Here is a 27334-nt window from a genome sequence, read left to right as displayed (position 1 = left end):
TGCTGTGAAAGCTGCTGAGTTTGCTCTGCCTTCCCACCCCCTTGATTATTCTGATGCTGCTCAGTAAGGGCAGCATCTTGAAACACCTGACCCTTCCCATTAGACGTGCCAGTTTCTCCCCCATGTGTTTGTCAGAAAAGATGTCACTGCAATGGGTGTGCTGAAATCACACTTTTGTTTCTGTGCAATTTCTTTACAGCTCGGGCTGTATCTGTCGAGTGGCAAAGAGACACTTTATATTAAAGAGGAAATGAAGTATTTGGCAATGACTGGGAAAAGAGCCAACCCAGACAGTGCAACTTGAGGTCTGGTTGGGATCTTTGAGAGATATAAGCAACAAATGCCTTCAAACACCTACTGCGATTTGCTATTTAAGATTAAATTGCTTTGAATGTGAACTTGGGAGTGAAATATCCTTTGTGTGGGACCCAGGGATCATGAAGCTGCAGGATCCGGAGGGGAGGGTCCCGGTCTTCTTTTTTCATCCCCTCTTTCTTTCTCCATGACGTGCTGGCAAGAAAACGTTTCCCCCAAGACCAGGTTCAGGCCCTGAAACGCCAGCTGTGGCTGCGGAAACCAATCACAGTTGCTGCCCTGAGCTCTCGGGAGTTCCGGGGGGGGGGGGGGGAATCAAACTGGTCAGCCAGAGTCCTGTTTCACTGGCAGTGCTGCCCTCAAGTCAGCAGGAGAGAAACCAACTGGGAGAGAGGAAATGTACTGATGCCACAATTTTAAGTTAAAGCCCTGAATGATTTCAAGCGGCATTTGCACTGTTTAGGCTGCTAGGCAGGATTTAAGTCAGTCACAGTCACGAGTCCAGCGTTTACATTCCCTCCTCTGCTAGCTGCTCTTCAAATTGCTTGTAGGATCCAGGCAGAATCCTACAGATTTTTCAGAAACTGCTGAAGGGCAGTCAAGAGGCTGTTCTCCTCTCCAGACTGAGAAGTAGCTGCAGATACTGACCCTCTTGCTGATCATTTTCCTACTCTCCAAGTCTGCTTGGGTTTATGATGAGCTCAGGCTTGTTCCTGCCTTCCTTCTGAGCCTTGTCTGCACTGTGGGGCCCTTTGGGCCTGAAGCTTCAACTCACCTGGGTGCCAAGGGGCAGGCACCTATCACCCTCAACCTGCTCATCCTGAGATGAAACCGAGATCTAGAATTGGGGGCAAAGGAGAGAAGGTCCCTCCCCCAAGCACCCATCTGTCACAATGAGCTGATTAGTGTCAGATGGATCACCATGTTGGTCTGAAGCAGCAGAACAAAGTTTGAGCCCAGGGCCACCTTGAAGACCCACAAAATTCTAGTCAAGGTGTGACATTTTGTGTGCAGGCACACCTTGAATTGAACTTTAATCGGTCTTGAGGTGACAACAAACTGGTGTGTGATCAAAGCAGAAAAGTTTTCATAGAAACAGAGCTGGAAGGGACCTCAAGGGTCATCTAGTCCAACCCCATGCACAACACAGGAAATTCCCAGCTACCCACCCCCATTCCCTCAGTGGCTCCTGCTCAATGCCCAGAAGCTTAATGGAGGGAGATAGGTATTATACTCTTTGAATCACCATATACTGAAAGCAACTGCTCATAATCATACATGTGTATATTCTATCTGAAACAATATTGGCTTAGCCTTGGAACCTGCTGTTTCTTACAGGGAGTTACTGCTGGTGCTAACTTCCAAGTTGCTGCCTGTTAAGACATACAATGGAGAGTCGTCAGAATACAGAACTTGGTTACTGGGAGTCACCATTAGCGTGTGTGAGTCTTTTAATGTAAGGAAAGTTCAAAGCATGCATTACCTAGCACGACAAGGTAGAAATTGTGGCTGCTCCCCTGCGGTCATGCAGCCACTTTGGCCTCCCCCATCACACTCACCTGCTGGGAGAAAGAGGCTTGCTGCTTACCACAAAAGGGCAGAAGTAGAGTCAACCACCTCTCTTAAGATCTCAAACTGTTTGACAATCACCTTCATGGAAGACCCAAATTGCTGCACAAGATGTTCTTCCCAGAGCAGTTCTCAGGTTCCAGTATGTGCTTGATTACAATGGAGGTTGGGAGTTCCACAGAACCAACTGGGTATTGGGGGGGGGGGCGCAGGAGCCATGCATGCAGGGATCTGATCCAGACCCTGGTTTCGACTGGGAAGGAAAAGTGTGAAGCCTCCGTCCTACCCTAGTACAAGCTTCATGATCTGAAATACCTTAGTAAACCAGATGCAAGAGGAATGCAACTTGAGGTCTGGGATCTGGCACCGCAGCGCTACCAGTAGTGGCATATGCCTCCTCCTTGGACTGGCACTCTATGCCCACAACATCCCACTCGGTCGAGGCTTGGGCAAACCAGACGGCATGCCTGGCCAGACCACCATCTCCTGTGCTTCAGCCTGACTCAGGGACTGGGTGTAGCCTGGAGATTGAAGGAGCCTCTGCCTGGCAGAGTTCCTCCGCTCCACCTGTCATCGTATTGCTGATCAGTGCTCAACAGCGTCTTTTACTTGCTTCCTCGCTTAGCTTCTTTGTCTCTAGCCATGCCCCACTGAAGGGCAGTTTTCCCCATGGAGACTCCAGATAGCCTCTAGGGTCCCTTGGAAGATTCCCATTATGCCTTTTCTCCTGAGCCATCATCTCACCCATCTAGACCTTCATCTTGTCTTGGTTCCAGGCCAGCCCACTGACCCATTGACCCATTTCCCCTGACTCTATTCATTTCCAGGGCTTATTTCCTCTTATTTAGTGTGCTTGCTCTGTAAGTCTATTTTCTTTTGTTTATAATAAAGCTTGCTCATTGTTTCATTTGATACATGTTGTCTGCCTTGGGTTCTTAAGGGGTAATTACCTTGTATTACATAGGCAAACAGATTCTCCGTCCATTCCCTGCCTCTTGCTAGCCATTCCCCACAAACACGTGTCTCCTGACACACATTTTGGTAACAGCATTTCAAAAGGCTGTGCCTGTATGCATTGTATGCAGCATGTTTAACTGGTTCTTGGTCTGCTCAACAACACTGCTGAGTCCTTGGCGCGTGCCCACCTTCCAGCAGGCCCACGTGCCCACGCCCTTCCTGGAACAGCTGCCTCAAGAGCAGGTTAGGACAGCGTATTCTTCCTTTCACTGTGAAGAGGCTTTAGGAGGGGAAAGGGGCCTAGTCCTTCAGGAGCTTCTCCTGGAAGCAGGTTGAGCCTTTGAAATGTTGAGGTCTGGGAGCATTTCAATCACCACATCTTAATCAAAACCTTTAGAAGGAAAAAAGAGCACGATTTTAGAGAAAGGACAAAAAAAACTCAAAGCCTCAGATTTGGTCAAAATGTGGTTCTGCCTACTAAAAGTGTAAGTATGAAGTTCTGCTGGTTTCAGGCACAATGTAAAAGCAAGAAGGCCCAACAGGGAGTCCCTCCCTGACACCTCGTCTGTTGTGGGTGACAGGGTTGCTAATTGCTTGGCAGGAGCTGGAGATCTCCCAGTATTACAACTGGTCTCCAGGCAGCAGAGCTCAGTTCCCCTGGAGAATATGGTTGCTTTGGCAGGTGGACCCCATGGCATGGCACCCCAATGAGGCCCCTCCCTGCCCCAAAACCTTCCCCCCCAAACTCCAGGTATTTTTCAACTCAGAGTTGGCATCAGTAAGAACAGAGTTTCATCAGGAACAAAATTCCCTCCTTCAAGTACAATTAATGGCGGCATTATTAACTAAAGCCTACTGTTTTATGCTGCATCAGGTGTGGCCGAACTATGGCTCTCCAGCTGTGTCCACCGTCCTCAGACTCTGCCCTACAATGCACTGGTTAGGATGGAACTCTGGTTGCTTCTACTGTGTAGCTCTCCTGCTCAGGCTAAGGGAGACTCCGTGGTTGCTGATGCGTTAGCCACAGTGCGAAGGGAGCTGGTGTCTCTGTTGCCTTGCCCAGGCAGCAGCCATCAGACCGCCTCAACAACTCTGGTTTGTTCAGAAGAACAAGTCAGGAAGTCTCCCATGTTATTTGGGCACCCTCGAATGTCTGCTCAGAACTAACCAAGGTTTTGTTTCCTGAATCAGAGAGAACAGCTTTGTTCTTAGCCTTCAAGCGGAGACTAGAGGATCAATTCTGTTCATCACTTTGCCCAGCTCAGGCAGCACAACAGATTGAGGACTTAAGGTTGATCTTAAAAGACCCCACTGAGGTTTGTTTATGACGTCTCCGTGACAGCAGAAGTCTCCAACTAGGGTCGAGCGCTCCGACACACTTCGGCCGCTTTGGTGAGCACCGACGCTCGAAGGCGCCCAGTGCCCCCTTGGGAGTTGGTGCTCACCGAAGCACGCCGGGGCACTCGACCCGATCTCCAACCCTTTTTTGAGCTTGCCGGCACCTTTGGAAATCTGACACAAGGTAGTGGAATGTCCACAAAATGGCGGCCACAGCTTCCCTTTCACACAGTTCAGACAATAGTGCTGTGGTGGCAGCAGCTGCCACAATGTTTTCAAAAATCTGCACGGCCAATCAAAAGAGTTGCTGGCCCACCTAGCCCACCCACTTTCCAAAAACACTTGGCAGGCACTGGGAATGGTAGCGGTAGTCAGTATGGTGCCCACAGGTACCATGTTGGGGACCCCTGTAAAATGGGGGGGGGGGAGGACACAAAAAAACACCACCACAAATCCTGGGTTTCCAGTCAGGTTAAGAGTCAAAGGCAACAGAGTTTTGGGGGTTTTTTTGGGACTTATATTCTTGTCTGACACTTCGACTATGCCATTTTAAAAAATGAAACAGATCCGTTGTTGCAGGGGGAAACTTGCCCCTTTGGCCAGAACCCCTGCATATTCCCAAACAACAAGGAGCTGTTTTTTGTCTTGTGGTTCTCTAGGAGCAGCAGCAGGTGGCCTGCACACTCCCCCCCCCCTCCCCAATACATAAAAGCACTTTTGTGTCAACAACAAAGGAGTTTCTTGTTCACAACTAAGGTCCCCTCGGGCTGTGCTGAAAACAGCTCCCAGCTCTTTGAGCCTCTCTGTGCAGCAGCCCATGAAAGGCCTCACTCCCGAAGCTGCAGAGGCCTCTGGTGAAAGCTTGTGGATTTCTCGGCCCAAAGACGGTGGTCTTGTAGCGGCACAGGCTCCCCGGTGGCACCCTGGCTTCACACGATGTCCCCGTCCCCCTGGGAATACAGATTCTCCCAGGCGACTAAGCGGCAGGCACAGAAGAACTTCCAGAGATTGCGGCAGATGCCCTGGTCGAAAGGGTTCTCCTCTTTGCACTGTTTCAGATAGGAAATGCGGTGGCGGGACATGAATTCCCACGTGGTGGTGTTGCATGAGACCAGGTACAGGTGCGAAACCAGCAGTAGTAAGACCACGACGGTGAAGACAACAATCACAAGGAAGGAGAGGAGGAGGAGGAGGTTGTGTTGGAGCCACAACCAGGACGGCTCAAAATTAAGTCCGGACCTTATGTTTAAGAGAAGAAAAGCAGACACTGAATTCCCAAGCTGCTCACATGAACAGTCCACACACCCATAAGGCTACCTATCAAACCTGAATCAAACCGTCGGTCCGCAAAGGCTCATAGCATCTACTCAGACTGACAGCTCCTCTCAAGGGTCAGAGGCCTGGTCCTGTTAACTGGAGATGCCGGGGATTGAACCTGGGACCTTCTGCGCACCAAGCAGAGGGATTCTTCCACTGAATGTTGCATTTATTCCTGCTCTCAGATGAACACACAAAGCAAAAAAACCAAAACCAAAACCAATTAACCGTGTGGCCGAATCTATGTCTTCGGAGCACAATGAGGAAAAGGGTACTTGAAAACTCTCTTTATTGTGCTTCCTTTAAACAATGGTGAAAGTTGATTGCTGAAAGCTGAACAAGGTTCCAGGATATCCTTTCAGCATCAACTTTGGCCATACCATTTGTTGTTTCTTTTGATTTGCTATTTTGTTTTCGTGTTCTATAGCAGTGGTCCCCAAACTTTTTCCGGTTGGGGACCGGCGGGGCAACTGCCCCACCCGCGCAGCGCGCATGCGCGGCCGGGACATGCATGCACACATGCGCGGCCGAAATCGCACATGTGCGGCACTTTCGCGCATTTGTGAAAGTGCCGCGCATGTGCGATTTCGGCCGCGCATTGCGCATCCGAGGCCGCGCATACATGACGCGGCCCTGATTCCCTCTCCCCCCCTCCCGCAGTAAGAAGCTTCCCGGGCTGCAAGGTTGCGGCCTGGGGAAGTTTTTTACTGCGGGGGGCGGGGAGAGGGAACCGCGGCCCGGCGTCATGGCCTTCGCGGCCCGGCACCGGGCTGCGGACCGCAGGTTGGGGACCACTGTTCTGTAGAACTTCTGTTCTACTGAGCCGAGTCACAAACCGAAGGCTGAGCAACATATATTAAGAATTAAAATACAAATATTAATTACTATAAGTGCACATTAAGCAGATTGAAAACGCCATTCAAACACATGAATCACGGTCTGCGTAATGTTGCAATCTCAATGGTTGCACATGGTGTGGCCATAGACGAAACACATTTCAACCCAGCGGGTCTTCATCAGTGGTCAAGTAAGCGATCAAAACTTTATTACAGTCGTTCAGACCAAGTTATATGAAGTTAGTACATAAAAGACCAAAAGAATATGGTCATTTAATATAATACAATTGAAAACAGATCATAAAATAGAACTGAAAACTATGCTACTTTAGAACATCGGATTTTTAGGGCTGCGGCACGAAACCTAGCCAGCGGAGTTGTCACCTGGGGGGACTCATCCCTTAGCAGCCTCTTTGCTCGGTCTACATCATGATCTTCTGGCAACTTTTTAAGGAGTGCTTCAATCAAGTTGCTACGAATGTCTACATAAGCAGGGCAGTGGAACAATATATACTCTCTTGTATCAGTTTCGCCACTCCCACAAAAACATTGTCTTAGAGTAAGGGGAATGTTCTTATAGTGACCCTCTACAAGAGCTGAAGGCAGGATGGAGCATTTTGCAAGGGTAAATGCCCTTCTTTGCGTACTTATTACCAGCTAAGACAGATAAGTGGCAGGGGCCAGAACATACCTTGTTTTAACTGGGGCCAAAAAAGCTTTACACAGGTCCAGTTGACGTCGATTGTCTCGTATCCACTGCTTAACTAATGATGCAGCTTGATCATGAGCTAATTTGGATAATAAGTAAGTATTCTGCGTACATATAATGGCACACTATAAGAAGAAGACCTGGCTGGTGGCATAAGAATCATAAAAAGTGAAGCTCCCAACAATCTGTGATAATAATTTCAGACAGCTGAACTCGCAATCAAAAATCAAAGTAATCAAGAACCACCATGCTGCCTGAGTGTGCGCCCTCATGCGTAAGGTGAGTCAAACCACTGGTCCATTGAGTCCAGTGTTGTGGACAGACTGGTAGCACCTCTCCGGGGCTGTTCCCATCCCCTCCTGCTGCCTGGTCCTCTGAACTGGAGATGCCGGGGATTGAACTGGGGACCAAGCAGAGGCTCTGCCATGAAGGCGCAGTCCCTCCCTTCCTAACCAGCAATGGCCTAAAGCAGCTGAGAGTTTCATCTGTGCAGCGTCAGCTCTCACCTTGGGACCGAGGATACAGCCTACCACACGGTCCCTAAAATGACCTGAGCGTTTGACAGAGAAATAAAATATAACCGGGGATCTCAGCTTGCCGGCAGTTCTTGCTGCTGTGTCATGCGTGGGGTCACTGCTTGACAATGGGGAAATGAAATGCAATCTGTATTCCACTCTGTATTCCAAGTTTGCTGTTTGAGATTTCTGCCTCCACCCCTGCATCGGAGGCAGAGACCCCAGCTTCCTGGACACTTACACTAGAAGAAGGGGCACCGATATCTAGCCGGTACTGTTCTATGCATAGTTTAAAGCCAGTACTGCAGGTCCTCTCCTCTGCAGCCTATAGGGACCTTTCCCTGCCCTCCTTCAAGTGAGGACCTTTCAGATCCTTCAAGAGAGCCATCCTGTCCCCTCTCAGCCTCCTCTTCTCCAGGCTGAACATTCCCAGGTCCCTCAGACTGTCTTCCTTGGCCCCCAGGCCCCGCATCATCCTTGTCGCTCTCTTCTGAACCCTCTCCATTTTGTCCACGTACTTTTTGAAGTGAGGCCTCCAGAACTGCACCCAGGACTTGAGGTGAATTCTGACCAATGTGGTCTGACCAACACCAGGGAAAGTCCTCAGCCTCTCTGCCCTGTTGTCTGTCATCCGTGGGTATTTCTGGCCACTGTGTGAGACACAACGCTGGACTAGATTGACCACTGGTCTGATCCAGCAGCGCTCTTCTTATGAAGGCCTTTATGGCTCCTTCAGAGGAACTGGTTGGCCTCCATGTAATACAGGATGCTCAACAAGAGGGACCCCTGGTCTGACCCAGCAGGGCTCTCCTGATGTTCTCAGGAAGGCCTCGGCCTCTCTGCCCTGCTGGCGGCCCTCCAGATGAACTGGCTGGCCACTGTGTAAGACAGGAGGCTGGACTGGAGGGACCCCTGGTCTGACCCAGCAGGGCTCTCCTGATGTTCTCAGGAAGGCCTCAGCCTCTCTGCCCTGTTGCTGGCCCTCCAGAAGAACTGGCTGGCCACTGTGGGAGACAGGATGTTGGACTAGATGGACCCCTGGTCTGACCCAGCAGGGCTCTTCTGATGTTCTCAGGAAGGCCTCGGCCTCTCTGCCCTGCTGTTGGCCCTCCAGAAGAACTGGCTGGCCACTGTGGGAGACAGGATGTTGGACTAGATGGACTGCTGGTCTAACACACCAGGGCTCTTAAGTACAGATTGCTTTTCTATCAGTTTAAAGTTAATGCAGTGTGCAGTAGGTGTGCATTGACTGGTTATACATTACTGCCTCCTTGTGATGTAAAACTTATAGCATGTACCAAAGACAAACCAGGGTCAGCCTCTGAGACTTTCTTTCTTAGGAAAGTTCCTTGGTCAATCAATCAAGTTTCTACTCCAGTTGTTCGCAGAGATTTGGACCCCTTCTTTGAACCCAGCTAATATCTGAAATTGCCCCATCAGTGACCCAGCACCCCTGCACGAACGGAAGGTCCCAGGTTCTCTTCCCGGCATATCTGGGTCAACTACTGGAGATATTTTCTGCCATATAACCAGGAGGAACTGCCTGCCAGTTAGTGCTGACTTTTGTGGGCAAACTGTCTGTCTCTTGTCTAAAGCGATGGTGCATGCTGAGACCCACCCATTTGTCACAGACCACCCCGTTCTGGGCTGTGTTGGGGAATGATGGAGGACTGAGTTATGCAGTTCTTCAGGGTGGCCACAAAATGGCTGCTGCAGGAAGCAGAGCCTGACGAATACAGGAAGCCCAAGCCCAGTGGAGAAGAGGGACCTTTCACAAGGAAAGAGAAGGGGGAGGGGGCATGACAACTGGAAGGATCTTATTTTCATTTACAGATCCAATCAGAAGCCGTGCTAGGCAAGAGCCCACCCTGCCCCACCCACTTCCTAAAAATACTTGTGGGAGGGGGGTGCCTGGAAGGGTATCAGCAGGCACCATGGTGCCCAAGGGCACCGTGCTGGGGACCCCGGCTTCACATTCTTCTCAGTGTTGTTTTTAGCTTTGGGTGGGGGCTGTTTTCCTTCTCACCCTGCCCCAATTAAAGAGGTCGAGGCCCGTTCCGTCTACATACTTACCAGGCCACTTGAAGGGCCCACAGCAGCACCCCCATCTGGACAGTCAAGTAGACGACAAAGAGGGGGTGATTCCTCTCGCCCACACAGTTCTCGATCCAGGGGCAGTGGTGGTCATAGCGACGGACGCAGTGCTGACAATCCTGGCAATGCTTGGCTCTCATGGGCTGCTACAGAACAGCAACAGGCAAGGAGGGGAAAGGATCACGTCAGAAGACGTCCATTCTTCAGCATGACTAGGAGTGTGGAGGTGGTTCTCTTCTCCATTTAACCCTAACAACTGCCCTGTAAGGAAGGCTGAAGGGTTGTGAAAGGGATTGTCCCACGCTCCATGTCCAAAAAGAGATCAGAACCCAGATCCCCAGTCCTTGTCTGATATATAACCACTACACTGCCTCTGTGCATGCTAATATATCAGGCCTCCAATGGGTGACTTCAGTAAGTGGCCTGGGAATGCTTTTGAACAGTGACCGGCTGGGCCACAGAAGGTGCAGTGATGCACAGAGGTCAGCACAATGAAGACAGCCCTCCCCGAGTTCAAATCCCCACTTAGCCACTGACTTTCCTTGGACCCGTCACTCACTCAGGGGAACCTGCCACACCAACTTGAGGAACAGATAAAGGGGGAAAGAGGAGACAGACGGACAACTTCTCAAAAGAAGGAGGGGGTAAAAGTGTGGAGGAGGACAACTACAATGGTCTCCGCGCAGTCCTCTAATGCAGTGGTCCCCAACCTTTTTATCACCAGGGACCGGTCAACGCTTGACAATATTACTGAGGCCCCTGGGGGGCAGTCTTTTGCCGAGGGACGTCACCACCGCCTGAGCCCCTGCTCCACTTGCTTTCCCACTGGTTCCCCTGACTTCCTGCCGCCCGCTGGGAGGTACTGCCAGCAGCAGCTGTACAGTGCCACGCCCAGGGGGAGCCCCAGCCATGGCGGCCGCCAGAGAGCACCAAAGGTGAGCTGGCGGCAGAGTGGGAGGGCAGCCCCCGAGGCAGCAGCTGGGGAGGAGGACGAGGAAGAGCCACGGCCTGGCACTGACTGATCCACAGACCAGTCCCCATCCCTGGACCAGGGGTTGGGGACTGCTGCCCTATGGGATCTGCATCCTCTGCAGGGCCTGCCACGGAGAAACAACTAGCCAGCTCAGGGTGGCCAAACCTTGGCTCTTCAGATGGCAGGAAGCAGCAAATGGGGATTGTAGTCCACGGACATCTGGATAGCCACGAATTGGCCATCATGAGGCTCACGGAAAGACAGAGACTTTCCCGCCTAAGTCAGGCAGAGGGGGCGAGGCCTGCACTCTCCCCTCAGTCTTTCCTTTGCTACCACTGCCACGAGGGAAGGATGGCAGCTAGCCAGCTAGTGAGAGGAATTCACCTCAGTGATTTCATCTTGGTGGGAGACACCTAAAAACAAAGCAACTCTTTCTGTTTTGATCTCACTGGTATAAGGAACTGTCGTTGTTAATTCTTACTTCTCTTCTGATGGTCTTAGTCAAGAAATGTGTCCAGCACGGCGCCTAGAGGGCCCAAATCGGTGGGCATTCAGCTTGTCTTTCATGCTTAGGAGAAGCGCACTCAGGCCGTGCTGCCTCTAAGTGCCTAACCCCCAAAACGAGAGGCAACAGGGCCAGACGGCTGGAAGGGGCTTGGTGGGGGAGGTTGCTGCAGGCCACGATTCAGCTGTCATGGCCAAGCCCTTCGACTACTTTGCCGCCTGCCGTGGCAGGAGAGAAGCCTGTGCAGTGGGGAAGAGAGAATTCTGCATCTAAGAAAAAGCAGAAGGGAGGAGTGAGGGCTCCGAGCGAGAATCGCCCATCCTCTGCCTTAACCGTCCCAGGAAGGATGTGGGGCCCTGAAAGTAAATTTCTGGAGGTAGAGGGATGCCCTGCACAAAATACCTACCTTCAGCATGCAGTAGCCACACCGTCGGAGCCGCAGGGCAGTTGGGACTTGCTGGGGGATCATGGCTTTTTGCTCTTCCCTCACACCTTCCTGCAGGAGGGAAGGGCAACAGGAGAACTTCAAGCAGGGCCTATAGTGAGGATGCACTGAGGACAGAACATGTCCAAATTGTGCTATCACAAACCAGTTTAGCACCAGGAGCGATGCTGAACAGGATAGGACAAACTGTGGCTTAGTGGTACATCCCGGGGTCAATCCCTGTCATCTCCAGTTAAAAGAGCCAGGTGGTGGTTGATGAAAAAGATCTTTCTCTGCCCAAGACCCTGGAGGGATGCTGCCACTCTGAGTAGACCAGACTGATCTTGATAGACCAATGATGAACAGCAGCTCTCTGTGTACGTGTGTGTGTCCTGTGATGCTGTCTCTGCCCCACAGAGCTTACAATCAAGTTAGACATACAAGACAGAGGGATGAAACCTCCCCCACAGGAGACAAAGGTATAATGCGGATAGGAAAGATGCACCATGGCAGTGCCACATTAATCCTAGTGTGACAGATGTGTGTTTCTTTAAATGCAATGTGATATCCAGGGCCACTTTCCCTCGGACAAAATGGACTGTACCACTTCAGACCGGAGTCAGAATATGGCATGATTAAATGCTCCCTTTGGGATAAAATTTCCCACATGCTAAACACTCCCTGCAGCATGTCAAAGCAAAGGCTCCATTGAATCCTTCCCTCTGGGATGTTATTGGGCTCCTCCACAAGGGAGCACTCAGACTTGCCATCTTCTCACCTGCCTCCTCAAGGGGTACAAGCCAAGCAGGGCTCCCCCAGGTTATTCTAATAGCAGGCCAACAGCTGGTTCCTTAAAACTGACATCTCCTACTATTCAGGCAAAAAACTCTCCACGGCCATTTTGAATTCTTTAAAAAATCACTTTTAAAATAATAGATAGGAGAATGAACATGTCAAAGGTGTATTTTTAGAGGCAAATGGCCTTCATGGGAGCATGCCAGCAGGCCTGCTTTCAGAAGGGGGAGATCTGCAGGTGAGGAAGCAGCACATCTGTGCCATCCAGCAAGGTACCTTTTCTTCCGCCTCCTGCTCAACGTAGCCAGGATCCATGAGAGACACGATGAAGTAGAGCAGGATGGAGCAGAGGACCAGTGAGACAAAGCCCAGTGGCTGAAGCAGCTGTCCCTGTTCTTCTTGACGCCGCAGGTCTGGAAGGCAGACAAACAGAACAAAAAACATCACAGGAAAGCCAAGGTCTTTAAGCAAAAATGGGAGGGTAGATAAAACTTCTGCTTTCAACCTTCCACAGCTCCTGTTTCCACCTTACAGAAAGATGGTGACTGATCTCTCGAGGAGAAAGAAAAGCAGAGCCACCCCAAGCTAGATGCCATCAAAAAAACCCCAAAGGAAAAGAGATCCCAAGTGACAGCTGTGCTGTGCTCCAAAGCCCTTCGTTTTCACTTTTCTGTAAAGGCAGCATGCAGTCCCATGGTGTTGGAGTCATTTTTACCTCCAAGGGCCTTAAGGGGGAGACTGACTGACCCTTGGAGCAAAATTGACAGAAGTGCAGTGCCTCTCTGATGTGATCACCGGCCGCTGCTGCTGAAAGGGAATCTCGCATGAAGGGCTGTGGCGGAGCCCTTCCGATCTGCTTGATCTTTAGTGTTGCTGGTGGAGCCCCGCGGTGCACGGAAGACAGGCGATTCCTCTAACTCTTGCGGGAGGCGGGAAATCGCACTTGCTGCGGTGCCATGAGGATATCAGAGTGGTGGATCCCAGTTCAGGAATGTGGATGTGGCGGGGGGGGGGGGGGGGGAGTTTGGATCACATCACGTTTTCCACATTTCCTAGTGTGAAAAGATGCTTTTCAATTCATGTCCAGAGCAAGAGTCCAGGAACACCTTAAAGACTAACAAAATTTGTGGCAGGGGAAGAGCTTTCAGGATACTTCATTCTGGAGAAGTGAGCCCTGATTCCCAAAAGCCCCTCCCTGACATAAATGCTATAAGTCTTATTATTATTATTATTATTCAATTTATTTCCCGCCACTCCCTACAGGCTCATGGCGGGTAACAATAGTCTTAAAATCCCCCATTAAAACCCCCGTTAAAAGACTATAAAAAAACCCAACACGGCGGAAAATACCACTCTCCCCTACCCGAACAAGAGCATTGGGGGATGGAGGGTGATGATGACTCCTTCAAACCCCCCAGGGGGGCAACGTTCTTCCTCGCCAATCCCAGCCTCAACCATAGACCTGGCGGAAGAGCTCCGTATTTGGGAACCACTAAGAGAAACGTTTCACTTTAGCTCCAAATTAAATGCTGGCAACAGCCAGGGGTCCCAAGAGCCAAGATCAAAAGCACTTTGGTACAAGTAGAGAGTCTTTCCATCAGGGCTCCTATGATCCAGAAGAGAACAAAGTCCAAAGTTTGACACCTTTAAAACCAACAATGTTCCAGTCTGGGAATGAGGTTTCACCTGCAGGGACTGCTTCAGGTACAGAGAAGGAAGGGCAGGTTAGAGTCAAGGTGCAGCTGTAACCGGCTGCTAAGTATGGCTGAGACTGCGTGAGGGCAGTTGTGTATACACCTGCGCATGCTAGCAAAATAGCACACAAATACAAGAGTTCACAAAGAGATGTGAGAACTAAGTTTGAGTCCAGCAGCAAGGGACAGGTAGGTCCATGCAGAATTCCCAGGTCAGACCACGCCCCCCGCACAACTGGGATTCCGGGGCCTGCAGCCGCTTTTGGGGACCCCCCCCCCCCTGAGGGGCTTTCAAGGCAAGGAGCCTTCAGAAGTGTCTTTTCCATTTCCTGCCTCTGCGCGGCACCCTCCGTCGCCTCCCATCCCAATACTAACCTGCCCACCTCTGCTCAGTACCCAAGCCCGGGCAAGGTCGCGCTAGCAGGGGCGGTCCAGCACCGCAGCCCTGCCCTTGGGGAGCAGGAAAGGCCGCTCACTCGCGACGCTACCCGCCCCCCCCCCCCCAGAGCCGGCAGGATCAGTTGGAGCAGCGGCAGCCCTCGTCGAGCGTTCCTGCCCACGTGCAAAGCGCTTTCCACCCCCCACCCCCCACCCCGCCGCCGCCGCCGCCGCCGCCGCCGCCTTGGCCCGTTGACTCCCGCTGTGCACCGCCTCGCACGGGGGGGCCGCGGCGCTTATTTGCCCCTTTGATTAGTCTCCAGCAGCGGCCTCCGGAGGCCCATGGCGAACGCTGGCAGGGGCTCATGGGAATTGTAGTCCATGGACCCCCCCCCTGAGCCGCGGCGCTTATTCTGCGCGGCCGCCTCCGAAGCACGTTCCGCCCCCCCCCCGTTTTTAGTTTGTTTTTTAGGGCGTGGCCGCAGCTCACCTGTCGGGTAGAGGAAAAGGCCCAGCGTGATGCCCCAGGTGAGCCCCGTGTGCGCCGCCCGCACCAGGCACCCGCGGCCCCCCGGCGCCCCCCGCCGCATCCTGGCCCAGCCGCGCCCGCCGCGCCCCCCCCATCCGAGGCGGAAGCAGCCGGGCCCCGCCTCTCGCGCCGCATTGGCCGGGAGGCGTCGCCAGGGCGGAACGGGGCGGGACCCTCCCGCGGCCCCGCGCCTTGATTGGCCGGGAGAAGCGCCGCCCCGCCCCGCCTAGCTTAGCGTCAGGGAATCGGGCGTTTCTAGGCGGAGTCGCACGAGCGCCTGAAGTCTCCTGCTCCTGCCCGCCCTGCTGCTGCCGCCGCCGCCGCCTGTCCTTGGGAGAAGCGGGCCGCGACTCTTCCCTTCGGCAGCGCTGCACGGATGGCAGCCCAGCCCCACACGCCGGCCCGCTGCGCCTGTGGCGGCCCCGAACAGGGCGTGTCGCCGGGCGGTTCTCGCCCCCGGCCTCGAAGGGGCCACCCGGAGTCCCCGCGCCGGGTCGGTGGGGGTCGGGAGGGCCAGCCGTCAACAGCTTGGCCCCGGGCGGGGCCAGGCTGGAACAGCCCCGTGCAATTCCTCAGGTGCGCCACGACGGTGCGCTCCGCTTCCTGCCCCCGAAATGGCAAACCCAAGACGGCGTGGCCCTCGGTTGGGCCAGGGGCTCCAGGCCCGTCCCCCCCATTTCCCCCGCAGCCTCCTGGACAGTCCCTGGGGCCGGGGCCAGATCTCCTCGCCCCCAGCGCTCCGGGACGGGGTCAGAGGGGCACGCGAGAGGCCGCCGGAGCTCCCAGAAGCCCCCCAACTTAGGCCCCGTCGTTTCATTTCGGACGGCCCCGTGACGACGGATGCCAGAGGCGGGGTCGCTTTAAATGACTGGGCTGTTTGGGATGGGCTGGCATCCCCTCCTTGGGCCACCTCCTCTCGCAAGCCTCTGTCTTCAGCCAGCGTGATGTCGCAGGAAGAGTTGTTGGCAGGGTTCGAATCCTCGCTTGTGCCTTGGAGGCTCACTGTGCAACCCTGGACCGTCCCATGCCCTTAGTACGACCTACCTCGCAGGAGTGTTGAAGGATAAAGCAGGAGAGAATGATGCAAGCTGCTTTGGGGTTCCCACTGGGGAGAAAAGCAAGGTTTTAAGTGAAGTAAATTTTAAAATACCGTGCTATGCCATGCCTCGGGGAGTTTTGTTGCCTTAGATCCCCAGTCTGTTCAAGCCTGTGGTAACAGCCACAGAATGGCTGCCGCAGAAGGCGAAGCAAGCCACAAAATGGATGCCGCAGTATACTTGAAACACACAGTGAAGATCCTTATGTTGTGGTGGCAACTGCTGCCCAGGCAATATCTTAATAAATCTGCTCAGCCTAAAACAGCATGCTGTTTCAGAATAGATGTTTAATTTTAAGTTTCCTATGAGAGCACAACACATGTTGTTAAGTTTGTGTCCAGGCACACCACCCTCTCAAGCCAGAACTTATTTCTTCTATGTACAACGGCAGCAAGACTAGTTTTGGCCAAGACCTAGAAGTCTTCGGAAATACAAACTATTGTGTTATGGCTGGGTAAAGTCGCTGATTTATCAAAAATGGCGGAACTTACTCAACAAATGGCGGAATTGTCAACAAAAAAACAACGGAAGAATTTCAGGAGCAATGGGAATACTTTCTGGAATAGCTTGCTAATTGGAGACCCCAGGAGAGACTAGGAACCGTGGGAGGGCAAGGGATGGGGATACAAAGGAAACAGATGCTGTTTCTTCTTTTCTCTTTCTCTGTATATTTCGATATCTAAACACCGCCCGCGGCGCCACAGGCGCCGCAGACTAAATAAAACGCTAAGGGGTTCTGGGGCGGGATGTGTCCGTGATGAGGAAGAGTCTGGATTGGACCCTTCCTCTGGACAGACAATCGGAGGGATCAATCAGCAGGCGCAAAGCGCCTGCCGATTGGTCCCTCTGATTCCAACTGCGAGCCGCGCACAGCGCGGCTCACAGTTGCTCCCGGCCTGATGCGGTGAGAGGCACTTTGCGCCTCTCGCCGCGTCAGGCCACCGCCACACACAGCCGCCGCCCCACAGAGCCGCCACCGGGGGACACGACAAACTGTAAGTTGCTAGCGCCCGCTGTATTCCTCATACAGCGGGCTCTATTACTAGTCTTAAAAATAAAAAGATTTGAAAAGAGAAAATTGGCTGAGCAAAATCCCCAACCATTTTCTCAAAACACTTGGGGGGCGCCAGGAAAGGTATTTGTGGGCACCGTGGCACCTACAGGCAATGCCAGGGATGCCTGCCTAGGACAGGTTTTGGCCTGCACTAGGTTCCAGTTGTACCACATTTTGGGGAGGGGGGGGAGGTCATTGTTGTTCGATCAAATTGCTTCTCATATTTTGTAATCTACCTTGTTTCTCGGTAAGAAAGGCAAGGAGAGTTGTCACATATTATCCCCAGACAGGTCTAAGCAGGGGACCGGAAAAAGCTGTAAAGCTTGCAGAATACCTTCCTTTCTGGATAAAGCATGTCCCGGTAACGAAACGTGCATAACCCCAAAACAACAAAACAGAAAGTAGACAGAGCCGGATCGTTCTTCCTTATTTAATTAGAACACATGACAGCAAACAGAACAGCCGTGCCTTTGTCCAAATGACACCCTTTGTCACAGATGCCTGAAGAGGCAGTTGGGTGGTGGGTTCTGAATGGAGCACGGGTCCCAGCGGGTGCCATGGACAAAGTCAAGCCTGTTCGAACTGCACGATAGCCACCTGGAAGGTGCTCCTTTCTGCTGTAAAAGACAGTGAACCAGACCATTCTTAGCAGTTACCGGAAATACAGTGGAAGCAGAGATTAGTAATACATACACACACACGTCATCCCCATTCCTTTAATAAGGAATGGCACACTTTTGATCAATTTCTAGCCCCAGCATCAGTGGCTGCAAGTTTTAGGAAACAAAAGACAAATAAAGCCAGGCCCTTCCTTTCAGCTTCTTCAAAAGTGAGAGGGAACGTGGAATGCAGTCGGCAGGGTCCGTTCAGGGCAAAAATGGCTGGAGAGCAAGAGCTGTGAGGACACTTGGTCATGCTTGCAATGCCCATGGAGCTTTTTTGACATGGAGGTCAAGGTTTGTTGGCTGCCTCTCTGGGAAGCCCAACCTGGAAGGCCACTGAAGTTCATGGCCCTTCTTCCCTGTGCGCTTATAATGTGCTGGGTATATGTTTTACTGGCCTGAGGAAACCAAATCCACTATGGCAGATGTGGCCAAATGGTGGCTCTCCGGATGCCCATGGACTACCCATGAACCCCTGCCAGCAGCGTGCTGCTGGCAGGGGCTCATGGGAATTGTAGTCCATGGGCATCCGGAGAGCCACCATTTGGCCACCTCTGGTCTAGACATTTACTGAGCTGGCTAGTTCTTTCTCTGTGGCAGTCCCTGTGGAGGACACAGATCCCATGGAGGACTGCACCAAGCCCACTGTAGAGCCCTGCTTTGGGCAGCATTAAGCACTTATTATTCCAGCCTTGTAAGCCTTTTTGAAGAAGATGATTTTGTTTAGCTGTAACAATTGAAAACAAGCCTCTATCCGGTGGCCCTTCTGCTTTTACTTACCGTGAAGAGACCAGTCTTTTGCAACAGGGATGTGCTGACGGCTTGGCCTGAATAAGTACTCTGATTATACGTTACAGACTTTGGCTGCAGTATCCGGCTTGTTCAACAGGGCTTAGGCATGAGTACCGCCGAACTGAGCCAGGGACTTCACGTGTGGATTGCTGTGCCTCTCTTAACAGATTGCATGTGGGTCCCATCCAGTTCGACGCCTGCTTGGCTTCAGATGGAAATAGGCCCCAGGCCCCAGACGCCCCCCCCCCCAAAGCCCTCTCTGGTGTTTTATCTACATTCTTACCTGATAGTTTCAGAGGTTGCCGTGTCAGTCTGCACAAGAACTGCCAAATCTGAGTCCAGGAGTGCCTAACAGACTAGCAAGATGGGTAGAAGCTTTCGAGAGCTTTCCTCAGACACCAGCAGAGGGCTCTGGCTCTCCAAGGCTTAGACCCTGATGATTTTGCTGGCTTCTATGGTACAGCTAGATTTGAATCTAACTGTTCCAAACTTTTCAGAAGCAGCTTTGTAGTAGATCTGCAGGCACGCTGCTGCCGCATGCACAGGGATCTCTGGCCAGCCCTGGATCCCTTGCAAGTGCCCCTGTCTGGTGACACACTTAAAGACTAGTTGATGGGTAGATCTTGGGGTCCATGGCCCCAAAGGCCAGCTGGGTACTAGGTTTGGTGTCATGGAGCACCACTGCCCCCCTCCCAACTAAGGTAACTAGCTAAAGAACAAGTTTTTGAGTGCCTGCACACGTCTTCAGATTTATTTATTCATTAGATTTCTATTCTGCTCCTGTCTCAGTTGATTTAGAGTGGATTAGGGCCTAAAACAGCATAAAATACAAATGAAATAAGACCCACGCATCCACATGAAAGCTTATCCACAGAATTAAACTTTGTTGACCTTAACGGTGCCACGTTGTTCTGTTGCTTCACACCAACATGACTGCCCATCTGAATGAATCGAGCTACAGTTTAGGGTCAGACAAAACCAGTTACTTTTCGCGGTCACTCGGGTGAAGCACTCCCAGCAGTCTGAGCCGAGCGACTGATAAACCAATCAGAGCTGCCTGAAGACAAGGGGATCGTGCCAAAGGGCTACTGGGCTTCAGGTGACCCGCAGACGTGTCCCAGCGGTTGCCAACCCGGAAGATGCATTCACCTGTGAGTAAGGCAGCGGGGGCCGGGGGGGGGGAGACTTCTAAGAGGGGGTCTGACTGACATGCTTCAGCCCCCCCTCGTGGCTTTCACACCGGAGCCTCTCACCTGCAGGGGGGCCTGGAACCCGCAAGTCCTCCGCAACGCATCCGCAGGGCCCTGAGCCAGAGGAAAAGGCTGGTGCTCTGCCACACTTTAGTGGGCGGCCAGAGGGCGGAGCTGCAGCTCAGCAGGGGTCAGGTGACATCGAGGGGCCAATAGCATTCCGGCAGGCCTTTCAAGAGGACACATGGCAGCTTGCCCCCCACCATGGCGTACCAGGCAGACTCCCTCTGGAGAGGATCCGGCCACATTGCTTTCGGATCCCCTACTCTTCGGCAGGAGCATCACCTCATGCAACCCAAACTGGAAGGCAGTCATCTAGACCAGGGGTAGTCAGCCTGTGGTCCTCCTGATGTCCATGGACTACAATTCCCATGAGCAAATGCCGGCAGGGGCTCATGGAAATTGTAGTCCATGGACATCTGGAGGACCACAGGTTGACTACCCCTGGTCTAGACGTTTACGGAAGTTGAAAAAAGGAAAGAAAGGGGACAGAGACCACGTCTCCATCTGACAGTTCCATCTTTGCGCTCGCACCCACTGGATGCATCTCATGTGCTCTAGAAAAGGTCGACAGATAATGTGATGACACTGTTGCACTTTTTATATACAGAAATCATACACACACAAACACACAAACTCCAATCTGTACGTCTTCAACAAAAGGAGGGGGTGGGAAACACCACGACTGAAAGGAGCGCATTCTGCTGTGCAATATGTCCCCCTGGCCACTGCCACTCATGTGCCTTTCCATTGGCCAACAGTCTTTGTACACACACGCACATGCGCGCGCACACACACACGCACACACACAAATATTCATAAAGGCTCCTTCCAACAACTAAGCTGGTGAGAAAGTCCAACCTATGTACAGTGAAATCGGAGAGATGCTGGATGCAGTGCTGGCAGGAGACGGCTGCCCCAGTCGCCTCTATCTTGAAGTGTCCATGCTCTCATCCATAAAGTTATTGCAATGTTCTATGACTTTCCTGGAAAGGAATCGAGAAAGAATTGCAGGAAATGGCAGAGACACAGTTTCCACCAACAGGGAGGCTACCGGGGGCGGCGGGCGGGGAGGGGAGGGGAGGTTTTGTTTGCTTTAGAAATGGACACCTGGTTTTTCAGCAACCCAACCGCTGTGTGGTTTGCAAAATAGAGTTCAAAACGAAATACAAGGTAAAATTAGAGGCCATTGAGAACTACCAGCGCAATATAAGTATGATAAATAAATAAATAAATAAAATAAGAGAATAAATTTTAAAAAACCCTTCAGTGTATGAACAAAAAGGAAGAAGGCCAGCGTCAGGGCATGGCAGAGTCCTTGTGATTTCAGGTTCCCCAGACGACAACCGGCTGCCTCAGGTGAGCTCATTACACCCTCCTGTGATGCCCTTTCACCTCCAAGAAACACCCCTTCCTCAGGGAAATTTGCATGCAGTTGATCAAGTTGGGCTTATTTTACGCAATTATGCCCAAGACCCCTTTGGTGATCCAAACTCAGGTTGTCACCTTTGTTTCTAAAGTTCAATATTCCAAAATCATAAGCAGGCTGTGTCAGGCCCCTCCCACAGCTCTGGGTCCGACCCTTCGTTGCCTGGCCTCCGAACCTCTTTCCCTGGGGCAGGGGCCTGCGGGTCCCTCCAGACAGGCGGGGGTGAGGGGTTGTCCCACTCTGGCCCGGAGTCCGAGTCACCTGGGCTCCACTCGCTCTCACTGGCAGCCTCCTCCAGAGTCAATAAAGCACTAGAACACTTTCCAGATGCTTGAGTGCTTTTTTATTGTTCCCGGGACACAGGCAACCGCTTCACTTCCCCTTCCTCTCCTCCCCCCTTTCCCAGCCTTTCTCCTCCTCTTGTCTGTGTTTCTTGCTTCCCGTTTCCTCCCCTCGGCTGCATGCCTGAGGTGTCATAACCCCCCCCCCTTGCTCTGTGTTCAGCGTCTTTCCCCCACCCCGCCCTCTGTCCTTTCCCAGCTGTGGGTGAGTTCGTCCGGCTAGCAGGCCTCGTGCCCCCTCGTGCCCCCGCGTCTTCTGCCATGCTGCCCTGCCTAGCATCAGTCACTGTCGCTCCCATGGGGCCTCGTCCGTCTTCTCCCTCTCTACCCCTCCCCTCGGCTCGAGTGTGTTTGGCATGGGTGCTTGAAAACGAGCTGGTATTGTGTACGGGGGTAGGGGGGTTGGTGCCTGGTCTGGGCACACCGGACTCTTCGGGGCGGGGGCGAAGGGTCGGATACGTCCGGACAGCCTGCTTGAAACCAATGCTGCTCCTGTCCAGTTTGCAGGGCACACCCTTTGCCAAGAAGGTCACGGCCGAGACCCTGGATGTCTTTTGAGCTTGTGTGTCTCACTTGCAAGCATACGACCTCGGGCACATGGGCTTTATAGTCACAGGGCAGCATACGAAGGCAGGCTTTGGCGCACAGAACCCATGGTGCAGTGTGACAGTGAGTGCAAAGGCTTCTGGAACCTCACCAATGCGTACTTTTAGAGATGGGGTGCCAACAGATAAGTGTTGCGCCAACCAAGACTTGCTACCTTATACTAGTGCAGAACAAGCAAATAGCTGCACTTCCCAAGGATTAGGGTCCCTCCCCTTATTCATGGCGTGCCAAGAGAACATACCTTCCCATCTCCTTGGTTTCTGGTCGCGCAGAAGCCATTTTAATCATGTCCCGGAGGAGAAGGAGCCCACCCTCTTTGATCAGCAGGGGGCAGTATTTGTCAGCTGCAAAATAGATGAAGGAAAGGCAATTGTAAGCTCCTTTGAGACTCCTTAAAAGGTTTAGTTTTCTCTTTAGACTCCGGAGTCACAGGCTGCAAGCCCTGACCGTAAGTAATGCAACTGACTGTGGGCAGTTAACAGCATCAAGAAGATGTAGGCTTCCCATTCCAAGAGCTTTGCATACATCTTGGGGACTGGAAGATGAGGGACGAGCGAGTCTCTTTTTGCCCCTCCCTCCTCCCCTTAGCTGCATGGAGTTAATATGTGTCAGTTCCTGGTTCAAGCAAACCGCAATAGTCTGGTCTTTCCTGAGCAGCCAACCATTGTATATACTCTCGATCTCTCAAACCAACCTGGGAACTAGTTTCAAAAGATGATTTCTAAGCCTGCCCCAGGGGAGCAAGCACAGCACCTAGCTGGCAAGTTGGTTTCTAACGGGAAACTACGATTAGCTGATCTTTTAAAGTCAACTTACTGATCCCATCAATTAAGTGCCAGAGCGCTAACTGAGCTAGACTGTCACCACAAAACAAAGAAGATCGTAGTCATTAAAAGCATTCTCTGTCCTGGCCCCCACCTGGCGGAACGAGCTCCCGGAGGAGATCAGGGCCCTGACGGAGCTTAAACAGTTCCGCAGAGCCTGCAAAAGGGAGCTCCTCCGCCAGGCATTTGGTTGAGACCAGGCACAACCAACAGCGAATGAAGGGCCCCCGCTCCCCCCCTCTCCCCCCTTCCTCCCAGAACTCCACCAGAGCGCTCTGGACCTGTTGTGGTATTGCACTGTTCCATCGTTATACTATTTTATTATATTGTTATACTGTTACATTATTCTGCTATATGGTTACAACCACTGTTATTAATTACTGTATGTTTTTAACGAAGACTGTTTCATGTATCGTTGACTAGTTTTAATGTAAACCGCCCTGAGCTCTCGGGGAAAGCGGTATATAAATCTAAATAAATAAATATATTGCCGGTTGGGACGGGGAGGGAGGGGGCTTAGCCCAAGTTAAGACACAGGTTTAATGAACCCTGATTCTAACAATGGCTGCTGCAGGAAAATTCTCTCCACGGTGACTTACGATAGACAGAAACGAGGTTGTAGAGCGCCCATGTTGCCCAGTGCTGGCTCACTGGAGAGATGCCTTGGGGAATGAGTCGAAGGATTGGCTCAAAGGACCTGCAGAAAAGGAAGCCAAGCACCCATGAACCACAGAAGAGGTGCCTTGAGTCAGATGAGGAGGATAGACGGGGTTCATCCTCCACATCTCATTAGGAAGCAAAAAAAAAAGTTTTAGGCACCCCAGTTGAAGAGGGATGTTGACAAACTGGAACTGGAACATGCCCAGAGGAGGGCAACAAAGATGGTGAAGGGTTTGGAGACCAAGACGTAGGAGGAAAGGTTGGGGGAGCTTGGTCTGAGGAGATGACTGAGAGGGGATCTGATCACCATCTTCAAGTATTTAAAAGGCTGCCATGTAGAGGATGGAGCAAAGTTGTTCTCTCTTGCCCTGGTGCAACAGACCAGATCCAATGGGATGAAATTAATTCAAAAGAAATTCCATCTAAACCTCCGGAAGAAGTTCCTGAGCGGTTTTCTCAGTGGAACAGGCTTCCTCGGGAGGAGGTGGATTCTCCATCTTTGGAGATTTTTAAACAGAGGCTAGAGAGCCATCTGACGGAGAAGCTGATTCTGTGAAGGTTTAAGGGGGTGGCAGGTTACAGTAGATGAGCAATTGGGATGTGAGTGTCCTGCAGGGGGGTTAGACTAGATGACCCACGAGGTCCCTTCCAACTCTATGATTCTATGATTCTATGACTGATAATCGTGATTGCTGTTCAGACATATTTTCTAGCTCATAAAGTTCAAAACTGTCTTTCATGTCAGAAACTGGTGGATTCCAGTGGGTCGCCATGTTGGTCTGAAGCAGCACAACAAAAATAGAGTCCAGTCAGGCACCTTTAAGCCCAACCAACATTTCTTCAAGGCGGGAGCTTTCGAGTGCACGCACTCTTCCTTAAGCAAAATGGAACAAGGATCATAAGGGTACAGATATAAGGCTAAAACAAATTATGGCTAATTAGTAAACTGTGTCACAATATCCAAATTAAGCCAGCTAATCATTCCTTTTGAGTTCAGTTGCTGTTTATCTGTTTTAGCAAAGAATTATCCTATGGCATCATATGGCTTAACTTGGACATTATGACACAGTTGACTAATTTGCCACAATTTGCTTTTGCCTTATATCTCCACAGTTATGATGGTTGTTCATTCAGTCTGAGGAAAGGGCCTGCACTCGAAAGCTCATTCCTTGTTGTTGGTCTTAAAGTAAGGTGACCAAATTGTCCTACTTTTGGAGGGACATCTGGGGGCACCTGGCAAATGTTGAAATTAAAAAATATATATTACAATACTATTTTTGCATTCTATGAAACTTTTTGTTGCTCCATATAGACCAAATTTTTAATCAGGAACCCCCCCCCTCCCCGGTCAATAGTGTCCCGCTTTACCAATGTTTAAATCTGGTCACCTTATCTTAAAGGTGCTATTGGACTCTTATGTTTGTTGAGAAACTGGTAGAATTAATGATATATTTTGGGATGTTGGACCCAAGCAATAGAGGGTGGCTATTTCTGTTGTATGCTCTTGGAGTATTTCCCAGAAGGATCTGGTCTGCTTTTCTTAAGCAAGAGTATCTGCACAGGCCTATTCTACAGTTTGGGAGATGAGGCTGTGGCTCAGTGGAAAGGACATCTTTTTCTCATGATGAAGGTCCCAGGTTTGGGGGTTGCATCCTTGCATACAGGCACTCTCCATATTGGAAGGAGGAGTGCTACATGCTGGGAGAATTCTGTTATGTTTTGTCAGAGTCAGTTAACAGAATCTCTTTCAGTCAGTCATTGAGTCAGGGAGTGCCTCTGCTTCTGGGCACTTGTGTGTCTGAGATGGAGTCAGGGTCTCAATAGGTTATGAACAAAGGTTACCTGACTAAGAACATAAGAGGATGAATCTATGTTTCATATTACCATTTTACCAATTGAGAAGAAATGAGAAAAGCCTGTCAGCTGTACCAGAAATTTTCTTTGTGTTTGTTAACTATAAATATAAGTAAGTAAACGTGTTTAACAGTTGCCCAAAGAAAACTGAATATTCCAAGAAAAAGAAGAACTGCCCAAGTGGAAAACAAGCTGATCTTAACAGATACAGCAACACGGTCTCAAAACAACATTTCTCTGCTGATTGCCTGGAATTCTGTGAAGTCTAAAGGCCATCCCACAGATTTATGCTCATACTAGCAAAATAGCCCGATGTAATTTATATTATGACAGGTGCTAGGCTTCTGTCCCCTGCACCAGGCAGGCCTACTGTGGCCTGCAGAGGCTGTGGTGGGCCTTCTCAGGGCGGGGGAAAGCGCTGCCGGGGACTTGCCTCCTTCCTTCCCCCCCACGCATGCCCCAGGCAGGCCAATCAACATCTGGAAAGGCCACGGCAGGCCTTCTTGGGGCAGGGGGAGCCATGCAACAGTGAGGCCAGGGCTTGCCTCTCTCTCACGCTCACCGGCTGATTTACCTCTCACTGGCAGTGGAGTGGGATGTGTCCAGGGGCAGGACAGCCTACCTGACTGGCTGATCCCACCATCCCTGTCTGGTTTTACTTATGGTACAGATGCAGCACAGATATTGGTTTAAATCACAAACCCAGCCCAAAATGCAATTCAATCCCCAGCATTTTCATCTAAAAGGATCAGGCTCTAGGGAATCGGAAAGATCTGGATCTGAGACCCAGTAGTCCAAAATAATATAAGGCAGCTTTCCTTACTTTTGCCAAAATTGTGAAAAGTTCCCTGATAGAGATGAGTGCTTTGTAAAATTAAAAAATATCCGTGGACCATGGGGATTCTAATTTTTAAGAAAGAAGAAGTTTTAGCAGCCAGCCTGCCCTTGAGAACAATCGGCAGCTAGATTTGGTGGCCAAAAGCAAGATTTGTACTTATAGGCTAGATCTTAGATCAGCTAAAGAGACTTCCTTTTCACAACTGAGATCCAATTCCTGATCACCTGTAATTGATGTTTCTTCTGGAATTGACGTCCCAGCGCTGAATAGCTGCCCACATCCTGTTCACAACTTCCTCTCTGGGTGGTTCGGGAATCACCCAGGCATCTGGCCCGTCAAACATGATGTGGGAGAGGACCCCGCACGCATTGTAGGAGACCTCAATCCCGTCGGCTTCGCTGTCCAACAGGTTACTGTCACAAAATACACCACAAAAAGTCAACACCTGCTAGAAAACGGGAGTCTTAGAAGCCTGCTTCCCAGGGCTGTTTTGGGGATAACCACCTGCAAACTATTTAGTTAAGCTCACACTGATCCCTAACCCACCAGCAAGAAGATGCCTTGGAAAAATAGGCCGGAAAATGTAAGGTCACAGGTGAGGTTCCCCAACATGGTGCCCACCACTACTTTCCCTTGTGCCTACTTTTCAAACACTGGCCAGGCTATTGTAAGGCAGGGCTCGTGATTGGCTGCTCTCATTCAAAGCCACTGCAGGATCAGGAAAACTGGCAAGTCCCCAAGCTTGTTGTCCCATCCCTCCTCCAGATTGTTGTTCTTTTTATTGCCCCTTCTCTCCCTCCCCCCTCCAATTCCTGGAGTTTCCTTTGTTATTTTCTATTCTCATTCTGAAATTGTTTTGCAAAGTGAGGAAAGGGGTATTTGGTTTGGCTCTGCCTCTTATGGAATCCATTTTGAAATGGCATTTAGCACCACCTCTCAAAGTTCAAAAAGTGCCGACAGACTAGAAGAAGAAGAGTTG

At 51.3% G+C, this 27334-nt stretch overlaps 2 protein-coding genes across 2 annotated transcripts in view; both read right to left on the bottom strand.

Moving 5' to 3' along the window:
• Window positions 1-4423: 4423 nt before the first annotated feature.
• On the bottom strand, window positions 4424-15057 carry ZDHHC12 (zDHHC palmitoyltransferase 12). Its single transcript, XM_077305899.1, has 5 exons — window positions 14910-15057; window positions 12624-12760; window positions 11535-11624; window positions 9630-9796; window positions 4424-5418 (listed from the first exon to the last, which is right to left on the bottom strand). The coding sequence occupies exons 1-5, from the start codon at window positions 15007-15009 to the stop codon at window positions 5109-5111; spliced, it is 804 nt and encodes a 267-aa protein (XP_077162014.1). The 5' UTR covers window positions 15010-15057; the 3' UTR covers window positions 4424-5108.
• A 2458-nt stretch (window positions 15058-17515) lies between these two features.
• Window positions 17516-27334, bottom strand: part of ZER1 (zyg-11 related cell cycle regulator) — a 51519-nt gene continuing 41700 nt past the window's right edge. Inside the window, exons 13-17 of the mRNA XM_077305897.1 lie at window positions 26580-26768; window positions 23603-23700; window positions 22421-22523; window positions 18314-20789; window positions 17516-18205 (exon numbers count right to left, since the gene is read on the bottom strand). Of these exons, the coding sequence (XP_077162012.1) occupies window positions 20732-20789; window positions 22421-22523; window positions 23603-23700; window positions 26580-26768 (448 nt within the window). The 3' untranslated portion in view covers window positions 17516-18205; window positions 18314-20731. The remainder of the gene's footprint in view (window positions 18206-18313; window positions 20790-22420; window positions 22524-23602; window positions 23701-26579; window positions 26769-27334) is intronic.

Source organism: Paroedura picta, chromosome 12 (genome assembly GCF_049243985.1).
Source record: "Paroedura picta isolate Pp20150507F chromosome 12, Ppicta_v3.0, whole genome shotgun sequence".
In the NCBI taxonomy this organism is placed as follows: Eukaryota; Metazoa; Chordata; class Lepidosauria; order Squamata; family Gekkonidae; genus Paroedura; species Paroedura picta.
Note: the sequence above shows the minus strand (reverse complement) of the source record. Positions and strands in the feature narration are given on the sequence as shown.